Genomic DNA, 25,186 nt, shown 5'->3' with positions numbered 1-25,186 from the left:
CAGCTCACCCATGGCACAGAGAAAGCTCAGAACCTGATATCAGGCTGACTTGGATGCACACCCTAGCCTCTCCACCTCATGGACCAGGGCGAGTGACAGAACTCCCCTCCCCCCAAGACCCAGTCTCTCCAGCTGCAGGGTAGGAGTAAAAAGGTATACTTCCTGGGAAAATGGTGAAAGTCAAAAGAAAGGGCACAGGGAAGGAGCCTACCACAGTGTCCATGCACAGCAGGTGCTCGGGAAGTTAGAAGTGATGAAGCTGTGGGTGCTGATGGTGATTTCTGGCAAAGCTGTGAGTCACCCAGGTCTCTCTGTCACCGCAGCCCACCTCCACCTGCAGCGCTAGTCCCCTGATCCTTTGCCCCCAGTGACCGGGGCAGCTTTAAGCTCCAACAGACCCGGAATCCTGAACTCAGCAGCTGGGATGAGGGATTAAGTCTAGAGTTAAGAAAATGTCAGAGTCGGCCTTCAGCTACTTCTCTCGCTTGGGTCTTCATTTCTCCAGCCTGACACAATCGCTGCTAGACTCAGTAACAGCCCCAGTGTCACGTCTTTGTGTTGGAAATAATGTTCCCCTCATGTAACTGATGTTTATGCAGAATCAATCCTTTTAACAGCTAACAGCCTCCTTATTTGTATAGCCTGAGCTGTCTCCAGGTTCCACTGCAAGGTGACATTTTTTGCTTGTTTTTCTCTTTTCTTCCTTTGTTTTTCTTTGTCATTCTCTGACTGCTCTCTGTGTCCCTGTGTGTGTTCTCTTCCACTCACTCAGGGTCTTCCTCTTTGCTTTCATTCTCTGTCTTTCTGAGGCTGTCTCCTTCTGCATTCTCTTCCCCTGCCCCCTCCTCATCCCTTTCCCTCCCCACCGTGCTCCATACAGGACACCCTTGTTCTGTTTACCTTGATGTTTTCTCCTTTATAAATCTGTTTCCTACTCCTCTTTCTTCCTAATCTAGCTCTTCATTTCTGTCTCTCGCTTGTAATCTCTCCCTATATGACACTCCTCTGGATGTGTCTCTCTGTCTCTATGTTTTCCTGTCCGTCCGTCTGTCTGTCTATCCACCCACCGATCCACCCACCCAGCCACCCATCCACCCACCCATCCATTTCTCCATTCATTTCTCTTCTTTCTAGCAATTTCTCTACATGTTTATCTCTTCACGTGGTCTCACACTTTCTCCGCTTGTCTCTCCCTGTCTTTATCTCCTCATTTTGTTTTGTTTTTTTTTAAAGATTTTATTTATTTATTTAACAGAGAGACAGCCAGCGAGAGAGGGAACACAGCAGGGGGAGTGGGAGAGGAAGAAGCAGGCTCATAGCGGAGGAGCCCGATGTGGGACTCGATCCCGGTACGCCGGGATCACGCCCTGAGCCGAAGGCAGACGCTTTAACGACTGCGCTACCCAGGCGCCCTATCTCCTCATTTTGATTCTCACTTCTTCTTCTCCCTCTAAGGATATTAATATTTTAATAGCCTTAATGTCTTCTCAGAATCCTCAACTCTTTCCATGATTCAAAAGTGGCAAGTCTTCCAAGAACTTCAGTTCAGCAACTGTTAGTTTTCTTCCCCCATCCACCTGGCCTCCTGACCTCATTCTGTGTCAAGGTGGGAAGCAAGGGCTAGTTCAGCCGCTCTCCTGCCATCTTCTCTGTTGTCCCCGTACTACAGGCATGAAGGACTTGGGACGGGAGCCTAGAGCTGGGGGTGGGCAGGGGCATATCCTGTTGGAGAGACTCTTGGTGAGACCAATGACAGGTGGAGGCTGCATCCATGCCTTCTGGTGTTTTGTTTCTTCTGGAAAACATTTACTTATCACAAGTTTTTGCCAGGCCTTGTGCTGGGGGCTAGAAAGGGATGAGTAACTCTTGAGACATTTACTCAAAAAGCTTATGATCTTTCTGGGAAACCATAGAGCTGATGATTAAGATCCGTGAGATAATAGATTTAAACAATGTGTTCAGAGGGAAAAGAAATTAATTCTGGTTGGAGGATGTAGACAGGGTTTCACAAAGGAGGTCATGGCAAGCTCTCTGGAGGTCAGGCCTTTGTCCTATGTCACTTCTGCATCCCCAGTACTTAGAATCGTGTCTCCTACTCAATAAGCATGTGCAATATATGAATGAATGGATGGATGGGTGAATTTGGATAGTTTTGAAGGATTCTTGGGATTTTATCAGGGAGAAAAGTTAGAGATGAGCATCCCAGACCCAAAAGCATGATTAAGGATTCTGAGAAGTGAAGGTACATATTATACTCAGATCCCTTCTTCAGGGCTGACCTGCCCATCCCCTGGATCGTGGCTCATGGCTCATGGCCCATAGCTGTGTTCCTCACTGGGTATTGCCTTCAGCCACAGGGAACTGCCTTGCCCAAGGATACCACCTTCCAGGTGGCAGCGTTTGGCCAGTGCCTGGCCGACATGGTGATGCAGAGGACAGGGTGATGCAGAGGACAGGGTTCCTTGTCTCTAATGAGGACATCCTTAAAGGGCCACCCAGCTCTAGAGCTCCCCTAAGGAAACCTGAAGCTTCAGATCTATATGTGTTAACCACATTGCAGGTCGGCCTCGCCCTTGTCCAGTCCTGCCTTGCTTACTTCCTACAAGTGTAGAAGAGAGATCCTTGAAAAACCTGTTATGCGCAACTCTGTTTCAGAGCCTGTTCTCAGAGAACCTAACCTAAGACTGTGTGCTTAGGGAATGAGAAGAGACCTGTGGCTAGCCAGTAGAGAATATGAGAACAGGATAAATGGAGCTGGACAGGCACGCAGGGACGAAATTACTCTGGGATCTTGAATGCCAATGAAAATAACTTAGATTTTCTTCTGTAAGTAATGGAAAGCTATTATTCATGAATGACGTGTCTAATTAAAGCTGGAATTTATAAGGTTCACTGGCAGTCAGTATGAAAGATAGTACAGAAGGGGGTCATACTGGAGATTGAAAATAAGCTAAGACACCGAAACCTAGAACTCCATGCCTCCAGAGGGAAGCAGGAGGAGAAGGATGAAGGATGGTCCAGGGGCATCACCAGTATTGCTCCCTGGCCTCTTCTTGCAACAAGCATCTCCCTTCTTTCACAATTCTGGATCCTGTGAGTCCTATATCATGGGATAATGTGTACCTCTACTCACTGCCTGTGGTGTCCCTTTGATACCCCCTGCGACTGCGGCCATCACAGATATGCCAGCACTAGGATATCCATATCCGGGGTCCTTTTGCCAGAAAGCAGCATGCAAAACTCCTGTCTGTATATCTCATCTAATAAAATTTTGGCAGATCCGAGGGGCGCCTGGGTGGCACAGCGGTTAAGCGTCTGCCTTTGGCTCAGGGCGTGATCCCGGCGATCTGGGATCGAGCCCCACATCAGGCTCCTCCGCTATGAGCCTGCTTCTTCCTCTCCCACTCCCCCTGCTTGTGTTCCCTCTCTCGCTGGCTGTCTCTATCTCTGTTGAATAAATAAATAAAATCTTTAAAAAAAAAAATTTTGGCAGATCCATGAATTATGGTACCTAGTCCAGTCTCATCTCTAGGGAGCCTCATTTGGGAGGAAGGAAGCATTTGCCTAGAATCCCATGACCATTCCAACAGCTATTGCTTCCAGTCTGGATGGTGTCACTTTTATGCAACAGCATGAAAAATAAAGTTCTAAGGTTCTAGAGTCAGGAAGTCCTGTGTTTGTGTCTTGGCTCTGCTGTTTATAGGCTTTTTAATTTGGGGGAAATCCCATACCTTTTATAGTTTCAATATATATCCAAAGTAGGAATAATAGGAATGTGCCCATTTTGCAGAGTTGCTATGGGGAGGTCTGGAATCTATAGAAACATATAGAATGTGAGTTAAGAGTCCTGGAGCGGGAAGAGCTTTCTCTTTTGGACCCAGATGGAGCTTGGCACAAACTTCAGTTCTGCCACATTACTAGCTGGGTGGACGTCAGCAAGACACTTCACCTTTCTGAGCCACAGTTCACAGACTGGCAAAATGGAAATCTCGTGCCTACCTTCCCGAATTATGAGGATTAATGAAATAACGAGTGCCAAGTTCCAAGCATATTTCTCTTCATCACAAGTAGACAAACATCAGGTCATATGATGGCATACCTATTGAACTTTTTCGTACTATTTTCTTTTTAAATATGTATCTGTATCATCTTCTTGATTACAAATATCATAAATGATGCTCTTAACTGTAATGAATGCATATTTAATTTTTATTTTTAATCTAATGATACTCGTGTCTCTGGGCTTTAACCATCCCCTTTGTCTCCAAGGGAAGAAGCAATGCTGTCCACATACTTCGAAACCATCAATGACCTGCTGTCCTCCTTTGGGCCGGTTCGGGACTGCTCTCGGAACAACGGGGGCTGCACTCGAAACTTCAAGTGCGTGTCTGACCGCCAGGTAGACTCCTCAGGATGTGTGGTAAGTGCCGTGGGCCCATGACCGTGGTGCTGGCCCAGGTGCCAAGGCTGCTTGCTGGAGGCCCCTCCCTGTGAGGGGGAACTCGTGAAAGGGCATCACGCTACTCATAGCTACTGCCTCTGTAGCCTTCGGCACACCGGGCTCCCTTGGTTTCTTCATCTGTAAAGTGGGATAGTTAAACCTACCTTGTGGAATTGTTGGAAGACAGAAATGAGACATCAGAACTTTAGTGCCCAATATGCAATAGGTCCTTGAGAGCTCCTGGCCTCAAGAAGGTGACTGTCCATTTGGGGCTGAGGTCGGGCATGTCTTATCTCTGGACATAATGGGATCATGTCAATGAGATGTCCAGAAGAGAAAGTCTCAGTGGAGACCTTAACGTTCGTTGAAGTTGGGGAACTTGGTGTTTACTGGCTTCAAAAGATGGGTCAACTTAGGTTACAGAAAGAGTGGGGATGGCCAAGGCAAGGGCATGGAGGGGCATGGCAGACTTGTCTGCCCAGAGCTCCAGAATCGAGCAGGGTATAAGGACACAGAGGATCTTTGAGGATCTTTGTTGCCTATAGAAGAGGCTTTTAAACTGGACAGTTTGTTTTATAGGAATGACCTAGGGTGCTTGTTTCAACTGTAGGTTCCAGGGTCCCACACCAATAATGCTGATTCTGTAGAGGGGGTTAGGTCCCAGGAACCTGAATGTGTAACGATTTAGTGAGTGTTATATGTGTGGGGAGGCAGAGCTCATGGAAGGACACTTGGTAAACATCTCCCTTCAAGCTCCACTTCTTCACCTGGTGTTCGATGCCTTCTTGCTTTGGCCCTTTCCAACCACTCCATCACTGTGTTTTCTTCTACACTAAAGCCGGTAGAGTGAATTGGGTGTGGTTCTCTGAACATACGTCCCCGTGTAATGCCTCAGAGCCTTTGCTCCTACCGTCTGTTAGCCTAGAGTGAATTGCTCCCATCAGCCTGTGTAGCAAACAAGTAGACCTCTTTCCAGATTTGTCTTCTTTTCCCTCCCCACCTTGGAAAAGTGACCATACTCTTCTAAATAATAATACTGTTTTCACGTGCCTGCTACATCTGGTATCGCCCCTGTGATCATTTATAGCACAGACTGGCTTTTTTTCTAGTTTATGCCACGCTATAGACAGAGAGAGAACCCAGGGAATCTGTTGATTTAACTTAGCACCCCAACCATCTCAGTAAATAAGAAGGAAATGAGGGATGGAGGGAGGAATGGGACCAGGAATGTGGTCCAGGGCTGTGTCTCTAGGAGAGACCACAGGAAATAAAATACACAGTCAGCTTGTAATGTTCCTGCACCACGGGTAGGGAAATAGACGATGGCCAGGAGACCAATACAAAGAAGAAACTCCTAGATAATGAGATAATGCAATTAAACTGAATTGTAGACTCAAAGATTAACAGATCTCCAGAGGTAGATGGCCAGTTGGAGATTTTTTTCTTATTAGAATTCTTGGGATTATAAGTGACAGAAACTCAGAACTGGTTTAGGCAAAAAGAAGAAATATATTGGATCAAATAGAATCCAAGCACAGTAGGATTAAGGGGATCAAACCATGCCACTGGGATCCCTCTTCTCTTTGCTTTCCTCAGCAACATGCCATTGTCTGGACAACCATAGCTTCCCCACACAGTCCCAGTCCCTCCAGCTCAAGTCACGGGATTTCATCTCATTGGGCCAGCATGGTCCTCATGCCTGTCACTGTACCAGTCACTGTGGTCGGGGGGAAGGGCTGGGCTCATCTGAGACCCAGTCATACCTGGGACTTGGGCCAAGTGACACCTACACCTAAAAGGCAAGGAAGTGAGTTGAGGGAAGGCCCAGACTCTCTAGGAAAAGTAGGGTGCAAGCAACAGGAAGGGGGGTTGGTGTCCGCAGCTGTCTGCTTCAGAGTATTGCAACCCAACCTTCCATTTTGCATGAAAGAAAAGTGGGGCCCAGTGAGAGAGAGGAGGATCTGCCCACGTCTTAGAGCTGGCAGTGGGCACACAACTCTAGAAGATGTCCCAGATCAGCAGTGTGGTCTCCAAAACATGAAGCTGGTATTTCTGAAAGGCGTAAGTTGCCTGCCTCTGTTCTCTTTTTCCATTAGTTCTGTTTCCTGAACTAGTTAAACTCCCTTTCCTCAAAGATAGGTGTCCCAGAAGAATGAAAGCTCAGAACGCAGAAGTGTGCACGCACAGGTGTGTGTCTAGGTGGGCTGTGTCTCTTTCTCCCTCTCTTCAGTGTAAACTGGCAAAATAGGGAGAGAGTGAAAGAACGTTCATTCCCTGGAGGTTAAGAGAACATTCAGCAGTCTGATGAGGTTGTCAGAGACCTTCCTCTCTAGATTAAGGATCTAATGTTAAAACTGCAACTTCAGGGCTCAGTGGACTAAGGGAAGCTCTTCCCTGCACCTTCAGAGTAGATGGGGAGACACCCACTTTTGCTCTGAACTTTAAAATCTCTCTTATTTCAATCTGTAGACTCTTTGTTATACCTGCAGGGAGAAACTTTCTTACAGCCCCTCTTCTAAGAAATTCCATCTGGGGGGAAATATATATATATATATATGTGTATATATATATACACATATACATATACATATATATATAGAGAGAGAGACAGAGACAGAGACAGAGAGAGACAGAGAGAGAGAGAGAGAGAGAGAAATAATGCTTTTATTTTTAGAGCACTTAGGGGTTCTCAAGGCATGGTTGCATCCAGTAACTCATTGTCACAACAAACCCCAGGCAAGCAGGTCCCTCACCCACATGGGAAGCAGAGTGACTTCCCAATACCACCACAAGGTGGCCAGGTAGAGGTCCAAGGACATGTTTTCAATATTCTTCTTCTTGCCAGAATCATTTTGGCTTGCTTTCCTGTGATGCAGAAAGGAGCTGGTGGGAGAGAAGCTGAGAAAGAAGGCTGGGCTGAGTGAACTGGGTTTAAGCCCTGGCTTGGTCACTGGGGAGCTTCGAATTTACGTTGACCTCGTTAGCCTCAGTTTCTTGATCTTTGAGAAGGGAGCGGTAGCTTTTGAACTCAGAGCTTTTCTGAAAAATCGAAGATCGTAATTGGAAATGATTGGGGATTTACAAAACGCCATTTATGTGCAAGGTGATGAGACCACGATTGCTGATGCTTTTATGCAGTGGATATGATGTTAGGGGCCACAAAAATTCAGGAGCACAGCATATTTAATTTTCTATGATGTTTCTATAACTGATTTTCTTTTCTATACTTCTCTGTCCATTGGTAGTGGAAACTTACTTCTAGTTCAACTTAGGTGATTTCTGCTTCTCACCTCTTCTTGAATGTCTAAGTTGAAAGGAAGCTGATGTACATCTGAGCACGGGGGTAAGAGGATGCTCGGTACTGGACCACTGCCTGTGAATTCTACCGCCTGCTGTCTTGTCTGGCCCCTGTCCATCACTCTCTTTCCTTTCTGGTATTGTGCCAGGACCTCTCTGTTCCCATGTGATTTATAGGCATGTGGTTTATCCTGGCATCTGCTGCCCTGCTCGCTCCATCCCCACCACAAGGTCATTTGAGGCCAGCTGGCTCCGTCTATCAGAAAGCTTTCCCACCCTACTGAGGTCATCAGCTCTTCGACATCACACTGAGGGCATGGGGATCTGAGGGGAGCTAGCTGAAGACCTCTTGATGTCGGTGGACCATGAAGGCACGTGTCATTGACTGTTGTCATGCCAAGGAAGAACACCCGATGCTTGCCGTCTACCAGATGCTCTCTGGCAAGTGAGGCAGAGACACTCTTTGCTTTCCAATCCCTCAAACTCACCTCATTGTCTATAGCCCCTCATCCTTTTCAACCACCCTGTGGAGAAGCCTGGTGTGAATGGAGCACAGGATCTCTTTTAAGGACATTCTCTAACGTTTGCAAGACCATCGTGCTTGATTTCCAACATTCCTCTCTTCCCAAGCTCAAATGATCCTTAGTTCTTTAAGGGGATGGGGACTGAGGGGTGGAGAAGCCAATTCTCTAACACATCACAGATTTTCCATTACTATTATTATCCTTATATTTTATCCTCAATTTAAGACCTCAACTGCTGAACACCCAAATTAAAAAACAAAATCAGCTTGGTGTTGGCTTGGTTTTCTGGTTCTTCTGTGGTAATCTTTCCCTGGGATGCTGCGGTTCTCAGGTATATAGTTGCCCAAATTGGGGATGGTCACTGGATGTGTGTGGTAGGCAGAATAATAGCTGCCACAAGGAATTCCACATGCTAATGCCTAGAATCTGTGAATATTTTACCTTATAAGACAAAGGTGAAGGTTAAATTTGCATATGGAATTAAGGTTGCTAATAAGCCAATTTTTAAAGGGGGAGATTGTCCTGAATTATCAGTGTGAGCCTAGTGTAATCACAGGGTCCTTTAATGTGGAAGAGGGAGGCAGCCTAGGAATTTAGAGCCATACAACATTGCTACCTTTGAAGTGGGAGGAAGGGGATTGCAAACTGAGGAAAGGCTCTAACAGTTGGGAAAGGCAAGGAAATGGATTCAGCCCTACAGCCTCCAGAAAGTAATGCAACCCTGCCAATACCTTGATTTTAGCCAAGTAATGACTTTGCTGGGCTTCTAACCTATAGAACCGTAAGCTAATAAATGTGTGTTGTTTTAAACCACCAAGTCCGTGGTCATCTGTTCCAGCAGCGACAGGAAATTAATGCAGGGTGAACAGTAATACGGGGAGGGAGGGTGATCCAAGAGATATCATATGAAGAATTACCTTGTTATTTAGATTTTCAATTATTTCCAGGGAGACCCTCCCCTCTTGACCAGGGATGGAGGAAGTAACAGTGAATGAGGCATCAGAAAGGGGAGGGAGCCTCGTGCTCCCCTTCAGTGCACTAAAACAGTAAAAAATTGTTATCTATTAGAAATGGTGTAAATCCGGCAAGCATAATGATGTCAGCAAGGCCCAGTGTGAAGAGTAAACTGTGCTTCCATTTATTCTGTGTGGCAGTATAAACATGGCGAAATTTTAATCAAGATAGAGGACAAAACCAAAGAAAATGATAGGTACTTCATCAGAATATTGTGTGGAGGACACTTTCAGCATCTCTGTGTCACTGCCGCCCCCTGGAGCATTCTGCTCACACTGTTCCTTTGTGTCCCCCTGGTGTTCCGGGCTTGGGAAGTGGCCTTTTGATGGAGTCAACCTCAGATGATCGGGTGATCAAAATCTGTTCTCAGCCCCTTTTGAAAGAGCAATTCACAGCTTACCTCCCTTGTTCCCAGGTTTTGCTCACATTTTGTGGGTCAGGAATGTGGGAAGGGTTCATTCAGGTGGGTGGTTTGTCTCTGACCCATGACAGGTGGACACTCTGAAGCTGGAAGATTTCTTTCAAGAGGGGCCCTTCCCTTACCCGGAAGGAGCCGGAATGGCCAGCAGTTGACCCTTGGCCGTGCTGGACCTCAGCTCAGCTGGGCTGTCAACTAGAGCACCTGCCCATGGCCTTTCCATTTGTCTGGGCTTTACAGGCCACAGACACTAGGTTTGCAAAGGGAACATCCCAGGATCAGGTGTTTCAAGAACATAGGCAGAAGCTGCAAGCCTTCTTAGCACCTAACCTCAGAAGTCCAAGGACATCATTTCTATCCCATTCTATTTGTCAGGCTGGTCGTTGAGGTCAGTATGGATTTAAAGAGAGGGAACTAGACTTCACCTGTCGATGAGAAGAGTAGCAGAGAATGTGTGGCCGTCTTTAATCTACGTTTGACCTATAGCATGGACACACACAGGCCAGAGCTTTCGGAGCAGGAAGGCACCCTAGAGATCTAACCAGGCCATCACCTTTCCCATTATACAGACAGAAAAGCAAAGGCCTTGAAAGATGCAGAAATGGCTCAAGTTCATGGAAGAAAGCGGTGACAGAATCAAGATTTGATCCTAAGACTCCTTCCTCCCTGTTGTACCTGCCTGGGTAATGGCTTTAGAGCATCAGCTTTGCCTTTGCAACAGTCCAGAGATTTAGTTAGCGGTAGCCTGCACCCAGTGCGGTGAATGGAATAGGGGGTACAAGAACAAGAGCCCCACTGTGTTGTATAAGGTAGCTCCAAAGACAAGAGGGACTTCAGCAGGACTGCTGTGTGGAGAAGCACAGAGAAAGGAGCGGAGGGACGAGGGCAAGTGCTAGACCATCCAGGGCCTTCATAGAAAGTTAGGACTGAGGGAGGTGTAGGGAGTTGCATGCTGGCCGAATCTTGCTGAGTGGTGGTATCTTTTAGGATGTGTGCCTGGTGTTAGTCCCCAGCCCTCCCTTTGAATTCCAGAGCAATCCGACTCTGCCCCACCCCCTAGAAGTCACCCAGCCATATTCTCCTTCTCCCTCTTGTGCTTTTTCCATTTTGACCTAAAAAGCCATCTGGCCTCCCAGATATTAGGAAGAGCTGCAGGACCCCTGATGGCCGTGAGATGCTAAATGGCAACAGAAAAATGCTGCCTCTTTTCAAGTCAGGATGAAGAAGGATAGGAATGACCATTTATTATAGGCCAGGCACCTCTTTGGCACCGCTCAGAAGGAGGCAAAAACTAGAATCTGGTTCATATAGGGAGAGAGAGGTTGCTTCTCTCCATTTCTCATCCTCCCCCCGCCCTTTAATGACTCAATTGGGCTGTGATTAAAAGAAACGAAACTCAAGAAGGGTAGGGAAAGCACAGAGGGAAGAGTCAGCTGAGTGAGAAATCACTTTGGAGCACAGCCCAGGCACTGCTGACCAGGGGAAGCCTGAGCCCGTGTGCCTGGCTTTCTGCCCTCCTGAATGGGGGGAGCAGGGCTAAGCCACAGAGGGGTCGGGCCCCTGGGGAGTGGTTTTTCCTCCCCAGAAACGTACTCTTCAGGTTTAGTCCATCCCAGCAGACCAGTGACCGGGGGTGTGATGGATACAGGGTACGACCAGGATAGCTTTTCCCAGAGTCCAAAGTAGGAAGAATGATGCTCACCACCTTCTTTTTTTTTTTTTTTTTTTCTTAAAAAGTTTTACAAATGTGCAAAGTCAGGAGGCAACACATCTTTATGGGAACTCCGTTAGGGACTCGTGGGCTGGGAAATAGTCTTTGTCAAGGGTGGAGTATCTCCTGTATCATGTCCCCATCAAAGCACCCTCTGATCAAACAGGTCCATAGATTGAGAATTCTCTATATGCACCTTCACCAGTAATCCTAGTTCTGATATTATTATTGAAAGCATGAATTGGTTGATGCTATTGATCAATGAATTAGTGCTATCAATAAAATCAGTAATAGTATTACTGGTAGGGATACATATAGAGAGATTTTGAGAACTGATTTCATGCCAGTCCCTGGGATAAATGCTTGAAATGCATCATCACATTGGACCCTTACAGCAAGCTTATGAGGTCAGCACTGTTGTTACTTCTGTTTCATCCATGAGGAAACGGATTTATTTTTCTTAATTTATTTTGAAAGATTTTATTTATTTATTTGAAAGAGAGAGCATAAGCAGGGGGAGCAGCAGAGGGAGAGGGAGAAAGCAGGCGCTCTGTTGAGCAGGGACCCCGATGTGGGACTCGATCCCAGGACCCCGGGATCATGACCCGAGCCAAAGGCAGACACTTCACTGACTGAGCCACCCAGGTGCCCCAACGAGGAAACAGATTTAGAAAGCATGAGAAACTTGCCCAAGTCCAACCAGCCAGATAAAGGCAGAGCAGAAATTCAAGCCCAGGTATATCTAACTCCAATGCCTATTCCCTTAACTCATCAAATGGTGACTTCTGGAAGCTGAGGGTCGTTCCCCAAAGCACATGTCCCCAGTGTCAGGGAGCATTAAGGGAGGGGACACTTCCTTCTCCCCATCCTTTTTCAATGCCCAAGATTTCTTCTTCCTCTGTATCCAAAAGATCTGTAGGAAGATAAAAAGAGAATGAGTATCGGCAGAGGGGGGAGGATAGTCAGAAAAGGAGAATGGAACTGTGCCTCTTGACTCAGAGCCTGCACAGAAGTTTCAAACTTTAGGGGCCTGAACAGGAAGGGAGTTGCCCCTCAGTCCCAGCTCTGCTTTGCTTCTTTCCTTTTCAAACTCCGGATATGCCCCTCCTCCCCTCTGAGGGGGTGGGAGTGGGACCTGGGGTTTCCGGGATGATCCTGTCTGGCTTTCTCATAAAGCCTCTGCCCCTTCTTATGATATTAAATATTTTATTCTTCCCATGACATTTGAAGACTTCTTTACTTTTTCCCCTCATTTTATTTCTTTGGGACCCAGATTTGCTGGGTCTGATGGTATTTCAGGTAAGCTGGTTTTATTGTGTGGAAGTCATTATCTGTTAAAGTCAGGGAGCAGCCCTTGCCCTTCCAAAGGGATGGGTTTTACCCTCTGATTCCTGGAAGAATGGCGTGGAGGGGGAGAGGAGCCCCAGAGTGGGGGGCAGGGAATGGGAGCTGCAGCCCTGGTTCTGCCCCCTGTTGGCTGCAGGAGTGGAGCAAATTGCTTCAGGAAGGCTGTGGTCAGGGCCATCGGTAGAGACTGCAGGCTGGAACCAGGGAGGGAGCTTCAGACCAGCCTGCCTGGGGAGGGGCCAATGAAATGCTGAGCTTCCTTTCAGTTCCCGAAATCTATGACCTCATGATATATGTGTTCTCAGGGGGCAGATTTCTAATGCTGGAAGGGTCTGAGGGTTGGGAAGGGCAGCATGGTGTGGAGGGTGAGGCTTACCTCATTGTTTGGTGGGAAAGCAAATATACAGGGGAAAAAATTCCTCATCCTTTTGCTTCCCTTTGTAAGCATCTCTGGAGTGATGGTTGACATTTTAATTGTGGTTTCATGCACCTGCTTCACAAAGCTTTTCGCCTTCTGAACGGCACCCTTGCGAGAGAAAGTGTTTACTCCCACCATCACCCCTACCTTCAAGGGGTCAGTATCATGCTGAAGAGCCCGGTTTCTGGCATTAGAGAAACCTGAGCCCCAAATCTGCTCTGTCCCTCCCTAGCTGTGTGACCTGGAGACAAATTCAGCCTCCAAGTCTCAGGTTCCTGTTGAGTAAAGTGGGGCTCGTCATACCCGCCAGAGCTGCTTTGGGCACTAACTGGGATAATGCATTCACAATGGGCCGGCGCCCGGCCCTAAGTAGACACAGAGCCTGGTTGCTGTTACTCTTACCTGATATTTCCTGCAGGGCTGATGGGGATGAGGAGAGCTGAGATGGTCTGGGTGGTGGCTCTGTTCCAAAGCCTCTGCCATGGGTCTCATTATTACCCCTTTCTTACAGATGGGAGAACTGAGGCAGAGCGAACGTGGGTGCCTCGCTCAGGGTCACACAGCTTCTAAGTTCTAGAGCAGGGAGTTTAAGCAGAGCAGCCTGGTGCCAGAACCCTTCGCCCTTAATCAGGGCCCAGCCTTCATTACTTGCTCTGATGCCCTGTATTTCACGGAGGGACTATTCTATCGCTTACTTTGCCTGATTGGTGGGCATTTTGAGCGCTTTCCATGTTAATCTATTATAAACAGTGTTGCTCCAAGCATCTTTGGGCAGAAGGCTCCTTTGTGTTCTGAGTTATTTCTTTAGAATAGATTCCTGGCTGTCTGTGAGGACAGTTTTCAAATTCCACGATTTGGGCGAAGGTGTGGGATGGATTAAAATAAAGGGGAGCAGCACCGCCCCTGCCTTTCAGGACCCCCCCCCTTCAGGGCTGGTGGTTATCTTTAATGATGCAGTTCAAGCACTTTAAGGGCACGCTGGGGTGTTGGGCTGAAAGCGTCCCATTGAGGAGGGGAGCAATCAAATAAAAATGGTGCTTCAGGGCGTAGAACCCGGTGATGTGTGCACGATGCATGTGGGAGAGAGCACATGCAGAGGACCTGGCAGGGAGAAGGAAGCAAGCTGGTGGGACTGTTATCTCCTTGAGGACACCAGGAGGTCAAGGACCGAGACCACAGAGCTCCCAATGGCTGTGCCCCGCACCTGTGAAGAAGCACTCCCTGGCTGTTGGAATGCTGACCATTAGACACCTTTTTCTTAGCTCCGAAATGAAAACCCAGAATAATTGTGTTCATCTTAATTGTGATAGTGGAACTGTTGCAATTTATAAGGCATTTTCCCCATTGGGTCTTCAATCGTCTTTTAGTTTTTGTTTGTTTGTTTTAAATAGCTCAGGCTCATCGTAAAATAAAAGAAAACAAATGTATACACTGCTGAAATATATAAAGAAAAAACGCAAACCACTGTCCTCTTTCTCTTTCACTTTGGTCTCTCTCTCTCTCTCTCTCTGTCTTTCTATAGATTTTCCCCCGTGCATATGCAAATCTAAATAAGAATTTATATCTGTAAGTTTAAAAATAGAAGCATAAAAAGCATTCAGTAGTTGTGTTTCTTTGCGGTAACTTTCTATGTCAGAACTGCATGTCTTTATACAAACTTTTCCCTTTTTTCAAGACAACTGGCTTCTTAACTTGATCTTAACCATATGTAAACCTCCTTCCTTCTGTCAAAGATAAAGATGAACAAATTGAGGCCAAAAAGCACAGGACCTGTGCTTGGCTTAATCCAAGCATCCTAAACCCCAGGCTAGGATTCTGTCTTCCACACAGTATAATATCCTTCTTTTATTTTTATCACCAGTCTTGGAGTAAGTGGACAAGAAATGATGTCATCAACATTATTTTTATTAATCTGAAAAGTTAGCCTTTTCTCTGGGTTCTCTAGCTTCTCCCTGAGCCTTCCCTATATGTCTTCAACCACCAGCCCAGATATTCTTGGAGGCTGTAGAAGTTCTCCGGGGATGACAGAGAGTCAGCTTGGAGCACAGGCCACCAGCCTCAATCTTGAAACCTTTAGCCTTGGGGCAGCAAACAGTGAGAAAGGTTCATAAGCCCTCACTAGCCTATTTCTTCTCACTGAGAAGATAGCTCCTGAATAGCATTATACACATTCCTAGGGCAGCGGGCTGGTTTGTCTGAATTCTTCCAGTGCAAAGAGCAGACTTGGCCATGAGACAGAGTGGGGTTCACATCCCATCCCTGTCACCAGGAGCTGTGTGACTGTGGGTGACAGCTGAATGTGTCTGAGTCTCTGTTGCATTGTACATAAACTGGGAGTGATCCCCGCACCTTAGAGTTTTGGCCCAGCCCAGTGGGAATAGCCAGGCATGAGCTGGACCCAGTTCTGGAACCTCCCTTTCCAGGGCCAGTTCCTATCGGGTAGAGAGGAGCTTGCTACACTAGGAAACAGGGTCCAATGGGTGCTTGCTTTTTGACACCATCCGACAGTTCTCCAGTTCTCAGTGGGCAGTGACTCTGGGGACCATTGAACTGAACTTGGACATAATGTGCCTAGAGATAGCATCAGATCCCGTGAGTTAAAGGGTCAGTCCTACAAGAGTTCCCCCCCCCAAACTTTAGAGGCCAGTTGCATGTCCAGCTTGTCACCTGTACTTCTGATGGACCAGGTATAGTTTGGAGGTTTCCATGACCCTCTCCTCGGATTCAATTCATTTGCTTGAGTGGCTCGCAGAACCGAGAGAAACATTGACTTTTGTTTACCAGTTTATTATAAAGGGTATGGATGAACAACCAAGTGAAGGTGTACGTAGGACAAGGTCCCCACACCTCTATGTGTTCACTGACTGGGAAGCTCTCCCAGCTCTATCCCCTTGGGGTTTTATAGAGCTTTATTTACATAGGCATAATTGATGAAATCATTGGCCATTGGCAGTTGATGCAACCTCCAGCCCCTATCTTCTCACTGGATCCTGAAGGTTCCAACCCTCTAATCACATGGTCGGTTCCCCTGGCAACCAGCACCCCATCCATAGGTTCTTTCCAAAAGTCACCTCATTAACATAAACTCAGATGTGATTGAAAGGAGTTTCTTATAAATATCAAGACACCTCATTGGCTCTTATCACTTAAGGAAATTCCAAGGGTTTTAGGAACTCTGTCTAGAAGTGGGGATGAAGGTAAAATATCTGTATTTCTTGTTATAAATCACAGTATCACACACAGGATCTTTTTCTGGCTTTCGTTGATCTTCAAGAATTTTTCTCACCATCCGTGTAAGGAAGAGTGATTCTAGAAGCCCACTGTCATGGGGGTGATACAGACCTAGGTAATAAAATGACCCTGTTCCTCAACCTGGCTCTGTTCTGTGTGTATTCTTAGTTCAGCCCCTTAGGGTTTCTAAAAATTACATGATTTGAACCTGATTTTCTCTGGGGCTTCTTCTTTCTCTGCAACAGCCCACAAGTCCAAGTTGTACTTGGGTCTCTAGAGGGAAGACCCTGAAGATCAGCCTGTATGGCAGTCAATGGGACTTGTGCTCCCCCCACCCCTGTTTTCCCTGGAGAGCTGTTATTTCATACACAGTAAACCTTGGGGAGAAGACGGAGTTCTCCATATGGTGGGATTTCAGGCAGAAGTATTGTAACCAACCTCCATGATTTTGTTGTTGCCTTGTTTAGATAATGAGGCATTTCAACTGAAAGCTTACTTTTCCTTTTTCAATTATAAAGTTATTATATACACACATAAGCACCTTTAGAATACAGAGAAGGAAGAAGAAAGGAAAATATCACCCAGAGTCATGTCATCTCTAATAACCACCATTAACATTTTGATATTTACTTTTAGTAGTTTTCCTATGTGATACGTATTTACCAGTTTTATTGTAGAATATCAAATACATGTAGAAAAATGTGTAAAAACATCACATACAGTTTCATCAGTAGTAAATAGGTGATACCTATCTAATCATCACCCAGGTCAAGAATTAGAATATTGCCCGAATTCCAGAAGCTCTTTCTTAACACACCCACTGTGACTCTATTTCCCATCTTAGCACTTTCTCCCCCACCAGAAGTAACCACAACCCTGACTTTTATGATTATCATGCCCTTTATCTTTTCTATATAGTTTCTCCATTTATATGTACATAGAACAACAATTTTATTTTATTTTTGCTTTTCAGTGGTGGAATATCTGGCATTCAGCACATTGCACTAAGCTAGGTAAAAACCCATCTTTTCTTTTGGTTGAAGCAAAAACTGGTTATCAGCTGGTCCACAGTTTCATTCAAATCTAAGCTGCATTCAGAATGCAACACCTAAGTTCCTATGATGGTTGGGCCCTCTGCTAGACTCCGGAGTCACAGGAGTGAAAAGTGCCATGGCTAGCAGAGAACCCAGTCTATTTACCCAGCCAGAAATTGATACTTTGGGTCCCACCACCCAGAATCACATGCCTCTTTTCAGCACATATACAGGGTAAACTCTGTTCCGAATGATTTCCTCTGGTGTAGACTCGGGCCTGTACTGGGCTGCCTCTTCTTGTCCTTTGAGTTTTTGGCGCCCACATGAGTGTGAATTTTTTTTCCCCCCAGCTGGTCCAAACCTTGTAGGCTTTTTCTAAGACATATTTTTAAATGTTACATCCTGAGTTCATCCTGGGTAAGAGGAAAACCTTTTAGGCAAGGGGTGGGGTAGAGAGAGAAAGGGAACTGGTGCCTCTTGAGCTGCATTGAAGTGTAACTTTGGATCTTGGGATCCATCCAGCACACCAGCCAAATGGTATCGCCGTCCCCGTGCTGCAAGCGTAGAAGGCAACCCAGGGAGGGGAGTGGCATGCCCGGTGCCACTCGCATTGGGATTGGTGGCCTTGGGGTCAGAACCCCAATTGCAAGGGTTCCAGTAACCTTGGTGGAAAGGTTGAGAGCCTTGGTGTGGCGGCAGGCTTCATGGGGCACACGTCCCCGTGGCATGAGTTGATGGCACTGGGCAATGATGTATTAACGTTCTCATATGCACAGCAGCACCCCAACGTGGCGTTGCCTGGAGAGTTAGGTGGGTGGTGCGCACTCAGCCTAGGGTCTGGCTGATATTTAGTACTCAGGACAGAGCAGCTAGGAGATAGTTGGACAGGCTGCTGGGGAGGCCTTGGAAAAAAAAAGACTTAAAGCACCATGCCCAGGGGTAGATGTGAGAGGCTTAGAGGTGGTCCTTAGTTCTTCGCTCGTGAGTTTCCTCTCACCCACCTCCATTCCCAAAACACTGGACTCAGGAAACCTCAGGGTCCAGCATCTATGGCATCTGTCTCCATTCAAGGGTGGATTTTTTTTTCTTCTTTCTCTTAAATTGCTCTCTGCAACAACAAAAAAAATAAAGTAAAATATGCAAACCGCCCAAAATTACACTCAACATACGCTGAATAAATATATACCCACAGAAGCATATGTTCAATGGCTGCTGCTCCATGCTTTTCAAAGCCAACTAGCTTATAAAATCATTTCTCACACAGAGCCCGGGTGATCGATGAGAAGGTGCAGCGTGAGGACACAGCCGCAAGCTGCAAATAGAGTTTTTAGTTACAAAGGATGGGGAAGGGAAGGAGCCAGCGAGACCCAGCAGGCATCGAAAAGACCAGGTCTTCAGCCTGTCCTGATAAAAGCCTGGCTCTGGCCCCTGAACCACTAGCTCATTACTAGGCACAGCAGTGGGTGAGAAGGAGATCTTTGGGATCAGCGTCCGTGGGTTCAAATCCCAACTCTGCCACTTACTATGTAATACTGAGATAGGTTGGTTTAAACCATTTTGTATCTTAGTCTCCCAGTATCAAAATAAATAAATAAATAAATAAATAAATAAATAAATAAATAAGTAAGTAAAATAAAATAATAGTACCTACCTTGCATAATTATGGAGTGGGTGTCACCAAAGGCTTAAGGTGCCAGCTTTCCTGGGTCTGCCATTTGCTGGCTGTGTGACGTTGGGCACGTTAGCGAACCTTGCTGTGGCTCAGATTGCCCATCTGGTAAGTGAGCATAGTGATAGTATCTAACGCCTAGAGTTGCTTTGAGGAAAGGCCACGTCCTGTGCATTCAGAGCTCGGAATGGGACCTGGCTCCACAGGAAGTGCTCAGATAATGTCAGGAAGCCATTTTTTGCCAGTGCTGTCTTGCCCATTGGTCTGTAGTGTGTGTACCTTGTCAGAATTCTTGGGGCTCTACGGCACTCCCAGAGAGAACAGGACATGAGGCTTCTTAAAACTAAAATCTCAGCATCTGTAATGGTGACTTGAAGCAAGTCCTGTCCCCCTCGGCAAGCCTCTGTTGTTGCCCATCGGTGAGTGGTGGAAATGACAGTACACCCTTTGCTGAGTAGCTGGGAAGAGGGAATGATGTGCCTGGCATCGGGGGAGTGTGTGACCCATGTCCACTTCCCTCCCAGCACCCTAGCACCACCAAGTACCTGACCCAGGGGAAGGTGGTTCGAGTCCCATCTTGGCAGCAGAAGGCTCCTTCACCGGATATTGCCTTCAGCCCAGAAGGCACAGCTCAGGACTGGTACGGGCCTGAGCTGAACCTCAGCTCCACCCAACAGGTGCTCACTGCGTGACCTTGAGAAGCCACTCTTCTCTGCGCCTCGGGGTCCTCTTCTTCCAGCAGGGATCTGAGTCTGTCTGGCAGTCACACGAGGCTAGAACAATAGGATGCAAGGGGAAGGGCTTTACAAACCTTAGCACACACGGGAAAGGCAGCAGAGCATGACCTGATATCCGGGCTCTGCCACGTACTTGCCTTGTGGCCTTGGGACAAGTTACTAAAGCCATCTGTGCCTCAGTTTCCTCCTCTGAAAAATGAGACCAGTAATACCTATACCATCAGGCTATAGTAACATTGTGAGTTCCTATTCTCATTTTTTCCTTAAGATTTATTTGAGACAGAGAGAGAAAAACGTGAGCGGGGGGAGGGGCAGAAGGGGAGGGAGAGAGAGAACCTCAAGCAGACTCCCTGCTGAGCATGGAGCCCAACATGGAGCTCGATCCCAGGACCCTCAGATCCTGACCTGAGCTGAAATCAAGAGTTGGAGGTTTAACCGACTGAACCACCCAGGTGCCCCAACATTATGAATTAATATTCTAAACACATTTAGAATAGTGCCTGGCACATAGTAAACACTATTAAGTGTTAGCTGTTATTATTATTAATGAACTATACAGAGGCTATTTATTATCATCACTAGACAGTTATCGAATACACATTCAACAGGATTTTCTTGGGAAGGTGTTCTCTGTTCTCCCTTCCCTCAGCTCTCTGTGCCTATTTGTACTGTATTCAAAAACTCCAAGGACTCTAAGAATATTATTACTTACTCTTCTCCCTGTGTTGGACTAGATGCTTTTTGAAGGCTGGGCTAAGGCTTTGTAAACTTGATGGCCTGGAGGACAGTAAGCTTTGACTAGGCATTTGCTGCACTGAACCCCCCTACTCCATGCAGTGTCCTGGGGAGCTCCAGAGAGAGGAGTGGGAGGCTTAGTGACTCCAGCCAGAAGGAGGACCAGCCCTGAGAGGGGGCTGCGGGGGTGGGCTGCAAACAATATCCTCAGGCCACTCCCACAAGAGCAGCCCTTCTCCGTGGTTCCCCAGCTCAGGCTCCACCTGCTCCCCAAATCCACCACCTGACGTCCCTTGGAATTTCTGTGAGTCTTTTGCAGAGAATTATAGGATGCTCAAGCTGTGGTCCCTTGGAAACCAGCTGCCACCTTTCTCATGGCACAGAGAGGAGGGCTGAGGCAAGACAGGGGAAGAGAATTGTCCCAGGCAGAGACTGTAACCTGTGTCTCCTAACTACCTGTGCTCTTCTAATGGGAAAGGCAGGTGGCCAGCCGTGATGGACATGTGTGCCAGCAAAGCCAGCCACGCCTTTCAACACTGAGGTCATTCTTGAGCGTAAGCCATCTTGAACCGTGACTTAACCTCCCTCTGGGGGTTTACCCAATGCCTCCAGTTGGTCTAGATTCTCCTGGAGGTCAGGGACCACCACCCCTTCTACTCCTTTGTGTCTTCATCAGAGAGGAGCTGTGTGGTGCTGAGAGCATGGGTTTCAAGCCGGGCACACGTATGCCTGCACCCCTCTACTCCTAGAAAGCCAAGTGACAGAGGAAAAGCACTTCTGGACTTTTCAAAGCCTATTCCCTCTTCTGCAACATTGGGCTAATAATAGCAAGCTTGTAGCATCATGGGCCTTGAGCAAAGCAGACGAAGGAGAACACCCAGTGTGGGGTCTGGCTCACAGCAGGTGCCAAGAGCACATGAGTTTCCTTTCTCGTGTCTCCAGTAAGTGTGTGTTGGACGCTGCACAGATGGAGGGCATGTGGGGAGAGAGGCCTATCGGTATTTTATGGGCGCTCAAGACACAACTAAGCCACGTGACCAGACATTTTATTGCATTCCAAAAATATTCCCTGGGTATCAAATATTAAAGTGATGATGATCACAATAACAACTTCTCTCTCTTTTTTTTTTTTTAAGATTTATTTATTTATTTATTTATTTATTTATTTATTTATTGGACAGAGAGAGACAGCCAGCGAGAGAGGGAACACAGCAGGGGAGTGGGAGAGGAAGAAGCAGGCTCATAGCGGAGGATCCCGATGTGGGACTCGATCCCAGAACGCCAGGATCACGCCCTGAGCCGAAGGCAGACGCTTAACGACTGCACTACCCAGGCATCCCCAATAACAACTTTTCTTTTTTTTTTTTTTTAAAGATTTTATTTATTTATTTGACAGAGATAGAGACAGCCAGCGAGAGAGGGAACACAAGCGGGGAGTGGGAGAGGAAGAAGCAGGCTCATAGCAGAGGAGCCTGATGTGGGGCTCGATCCCTCAACGCCGGGATCACGCCCTGAGCCGAAGGCAGACGCTTAACCGCTGTGCCACCCAGGCGCCCCCCAATAACAACTTTTCTAACAGTTGATGTTTTATCATGTACCAGTCACCGTGCTAGGGATATTCGATGTCTAATTCTTTTCTCCACCACAGCAATTCTACTGAGTCGGTGTAATTACTCTCAGTTTACCCTGAGGCACTTGAGTCTCAAAGTGTTAATGAAGTGACTGGCTGGCCTTCCAAGACTGGTGAGCGGCAAAACCAGGTGGGCTTCTAGCCCGGGCCGGCCTGTTGCCAAAGGCCATGCCAGCATCTCTGTCCCCTGTGCTGGGCACTGGGACAGTGCTGGAAAGAGGAAGCTGTGTGTCTTCCACTCTCTCCTGAAATAACCCACAGAATCCTGGGGAGACAGACTGTAACCAGAAGTCATGAGCCTGCATGAATGATGTCTGTGCTAGAACAGTACTTAACACAGGAGAGAAGGAAAAATGGCACTCGCTGACTCCGGGCCTCAGAAGGAAGTAGGAACTTCTACACGGGGTTCTTTGTCCATGATGGCGCCAAGGGTTCCCAGCAAACCTACGAGGCAGGTAGTTATGATCAGGTCCATTTTAAAATGGGGAAACAAAAATCAGAAAGGTACAGTGACTTGCCCAAAGTCACATAGCCAGGAAATAGCAGCGTCTAGATTAAACTTTTTCTTTTTTTTTTTTTTTTTTTTGGTCTCTTCAGCATCCTTCTGCTTCTGGAGTTGGGAGGGGATCTGCAGAGGGGAGGCTGTTTAAGCTGTAACTTAGAGGATACATAGGATTCTTTAGGAAGAGGAGGTTAGGCCTGGCTGAGGGCAAAGCGTAGACAAAGGTCCCAAGGTTGGACCCGGCAGGTGCTGTTGGGTGTTTGCCCACGTGGCTTCCATGTCCAGGTGGAGGGACACGTGAAGCAAGGTCGTGGTTTGGCCATTGTGCCTGGGAGCTCTCCTGGGGACTTGTTCTCCACTCTGAGGTCCGAGGCCCCCCAGAGTGCCTGCTGCCGCAGTCCTATATTACCCGCTATTGATCCCTGTAATCTTTTTATGCATTCCCACCCCCTTCCTCCATGTGGGCATCAGATTAAGCGATGGCTGAATTGGCATGAGTTGATTAAAACTCCTCGTAATTATGGGCTCTCGACTGGCCTGGTTGTCCAAATCAATGTCTGCAGTAATAGGCAGGCTAGCTGGCCTTGTTGACAGATTGAAGCTGAGGAGGGAGAGGTGCGGGGGATGGGCAATGGCAGGGACTCCCCCTGCACACGCCCTTTCCAGGCTGGACTCCAGAGGCCTCCTGGGACAAGGGCAGCCAGGCCCACTCAGCCTCTGATCACAGGGACGGTCCATAATGAAGGACTCTGTGGCGCATGCTTAGCTCCGTAAACTTGCCTGCCAAAGGAGTGCATTTTAGAGGCGCCCCTGAGTTTTGCTGTGAGGATTTGAGGAGATGGCAAAGGGGAGAACGTCCAGCACATAGTACATCATCTCTTCCTTCCCTCCGTTTTCTTCTTCCTGGGATGTTCTATCTGATCTGTACATCCAAGACTCTGCTGCCAGCAACCCCTCTGCATCCCCTCATAATCCATGTCACAACCTTCCTACAAAGTTCTTAGAATTCTTGTGTAGCCCTAGCCAGTCTGAACCACTTGTCACATCACCGACAGGCCACCTTCAGGTGGATCTGGGGAAAAGAGCCCCTTTTTTGCAATCAGGGGACCTTCCACCAAAGGCTGCCTCTCACTTGCTGTGTGACTTTAAGCAAGTCGTGTGGCCTCTCTGGGCTTTAGTTTTCTCATCTGCAAAAGGAGCATGATGATGCCAGTCCTGCCTTAGCTTTGCTGAGAATATAGCAAAAACTGCCTGTGGCAATATTCTGCTTACCCTCTGCAGGTCTGCAGCCCTCTTTCATTGCTTCCTGGATGCATTCTCTATTTGGAGCAAAGTAATAAGAAATCTAAACAGTAGTTACTATATTTTGAGCACCTGCCATTTTGTCAGACATCTGTCGGGTGTGTGCTCTGGTTTGGTTCTCTCAGAAGCCCAGGGAGGTAGGAGCGACTCTCTCCAGTATAGAGACATGGAAACTGAGGCTCAGAGAAGGAAGAGCACACAGGGAGGAAGTGGCAGGCTTCACTCACAGTTGTGGGACCCTCTGTGGCTGACAGTGTGCTCAGCCTTCCACTCACGAATGATCTCATCACTTTTGCTTTGTCTCATAACCTCTACAGTGATCTTATGGTGCAGTGTGATCAGTAGCAGGCAGGACTTTTACTAGGAGGTAGTACTGTTATTATGCTTCCCTGGTGATGAGTGAAATCAGATACTTGCTGAGCCCTGGGAGGAGGACAAGGCTCTGCCCACAGTTAGGTAGGTGTGGAGTCATCCTGGTGATATCTTGAAACATGCTCAATCAATTCAAAGGGGATTCTCCACTCCCTTCTGAAATAGTTCTCTCCTTTTCACAATTCATCATTGCTTTAACAAAAAAACCAAGCAACTCAGAGCTAAGAGTCTTGCCCACCTTCCACTTGTCCAGTGCCTTCATTTTATAGTTTCAGATTCAGACAGTGGGATGTGCCTGCTGGAAGGTACCCAGCCAGTTAGAGAATGGTGAGGCAGACCTCAAACTCAGTTCTCCGGAGAGCCATTATTCACATGCATTTTTTTTTTTTTAATTGAGGGCTTGCTAGGGTTTGGCTACTTGTCTCCATCAACCCATTTGCCTGCCACACCCACTTTGAGAAAGGTCTTCCAGATGGGGAAACTGAGGCTCGGAGAAGCATGACTAGCTCTGAGTGGCAGCTAATAAGAGGCTGGGTCCGAGGCTGGAGTACTTTCCATCATCCCACCCTATCTCTCAGGCCCAAGGTTGTAGAAAATAAGGAAGGTGCCACACTGTTGTCTGCCAGGGTCTGAGGGAGGGACAGGACTCTTCTGTCCCACTACCCTGGAAATCCCCCAGGATTATTTGCCATATGAGTCACTCAGGCCCCAGGAAAAGTTATTTTGTCTTGTAGGTTGGTTGTTCTTCCTTCTGCTCAGAACAGCTGGCCCACCTTCTAGACCTGGGGGTGGGGTAGTGGAGCA

General features: G+C 47.3%; 1 protein-coding gene across 1 annotated transcript in view; it reads left to right on the top strand.

Moving 5' to 3' along the window:
* Window positions 1-25,186, top strand: part of ASTN2 (astrotactin 2) — an 844,435-nt gene that overhangs the window by 496,189 nt on the left and 323,060 nt on the right. Inside the window, 1 exon segment of the mRNA XM_040631793.1 lies at window positions 4,270-4,420. Coding sequence (XP_040487727.1) covers window positions 4,270-4,420 — 151 coding nt within the window.

Source organism: Ursus maritimus, unplaced genomic scaffold, assembly GCF_017311325.1.
Source record: "Ursus maritimus isolate PB19 unplaced genomic scaffold, ASM1731132v1 scaffold_17, whole genome shotgun sequence".
NCBI classification, from domain to species: domain Eukaryota; kingdom Metazoa; phylum Chordata; class Mammalia; order Carnivora; family Ursidae; genus Ursus; species Ursus maritimus.
This window is presented reverse-complemented; position numbering and strand designations above follow the sequence as displayed.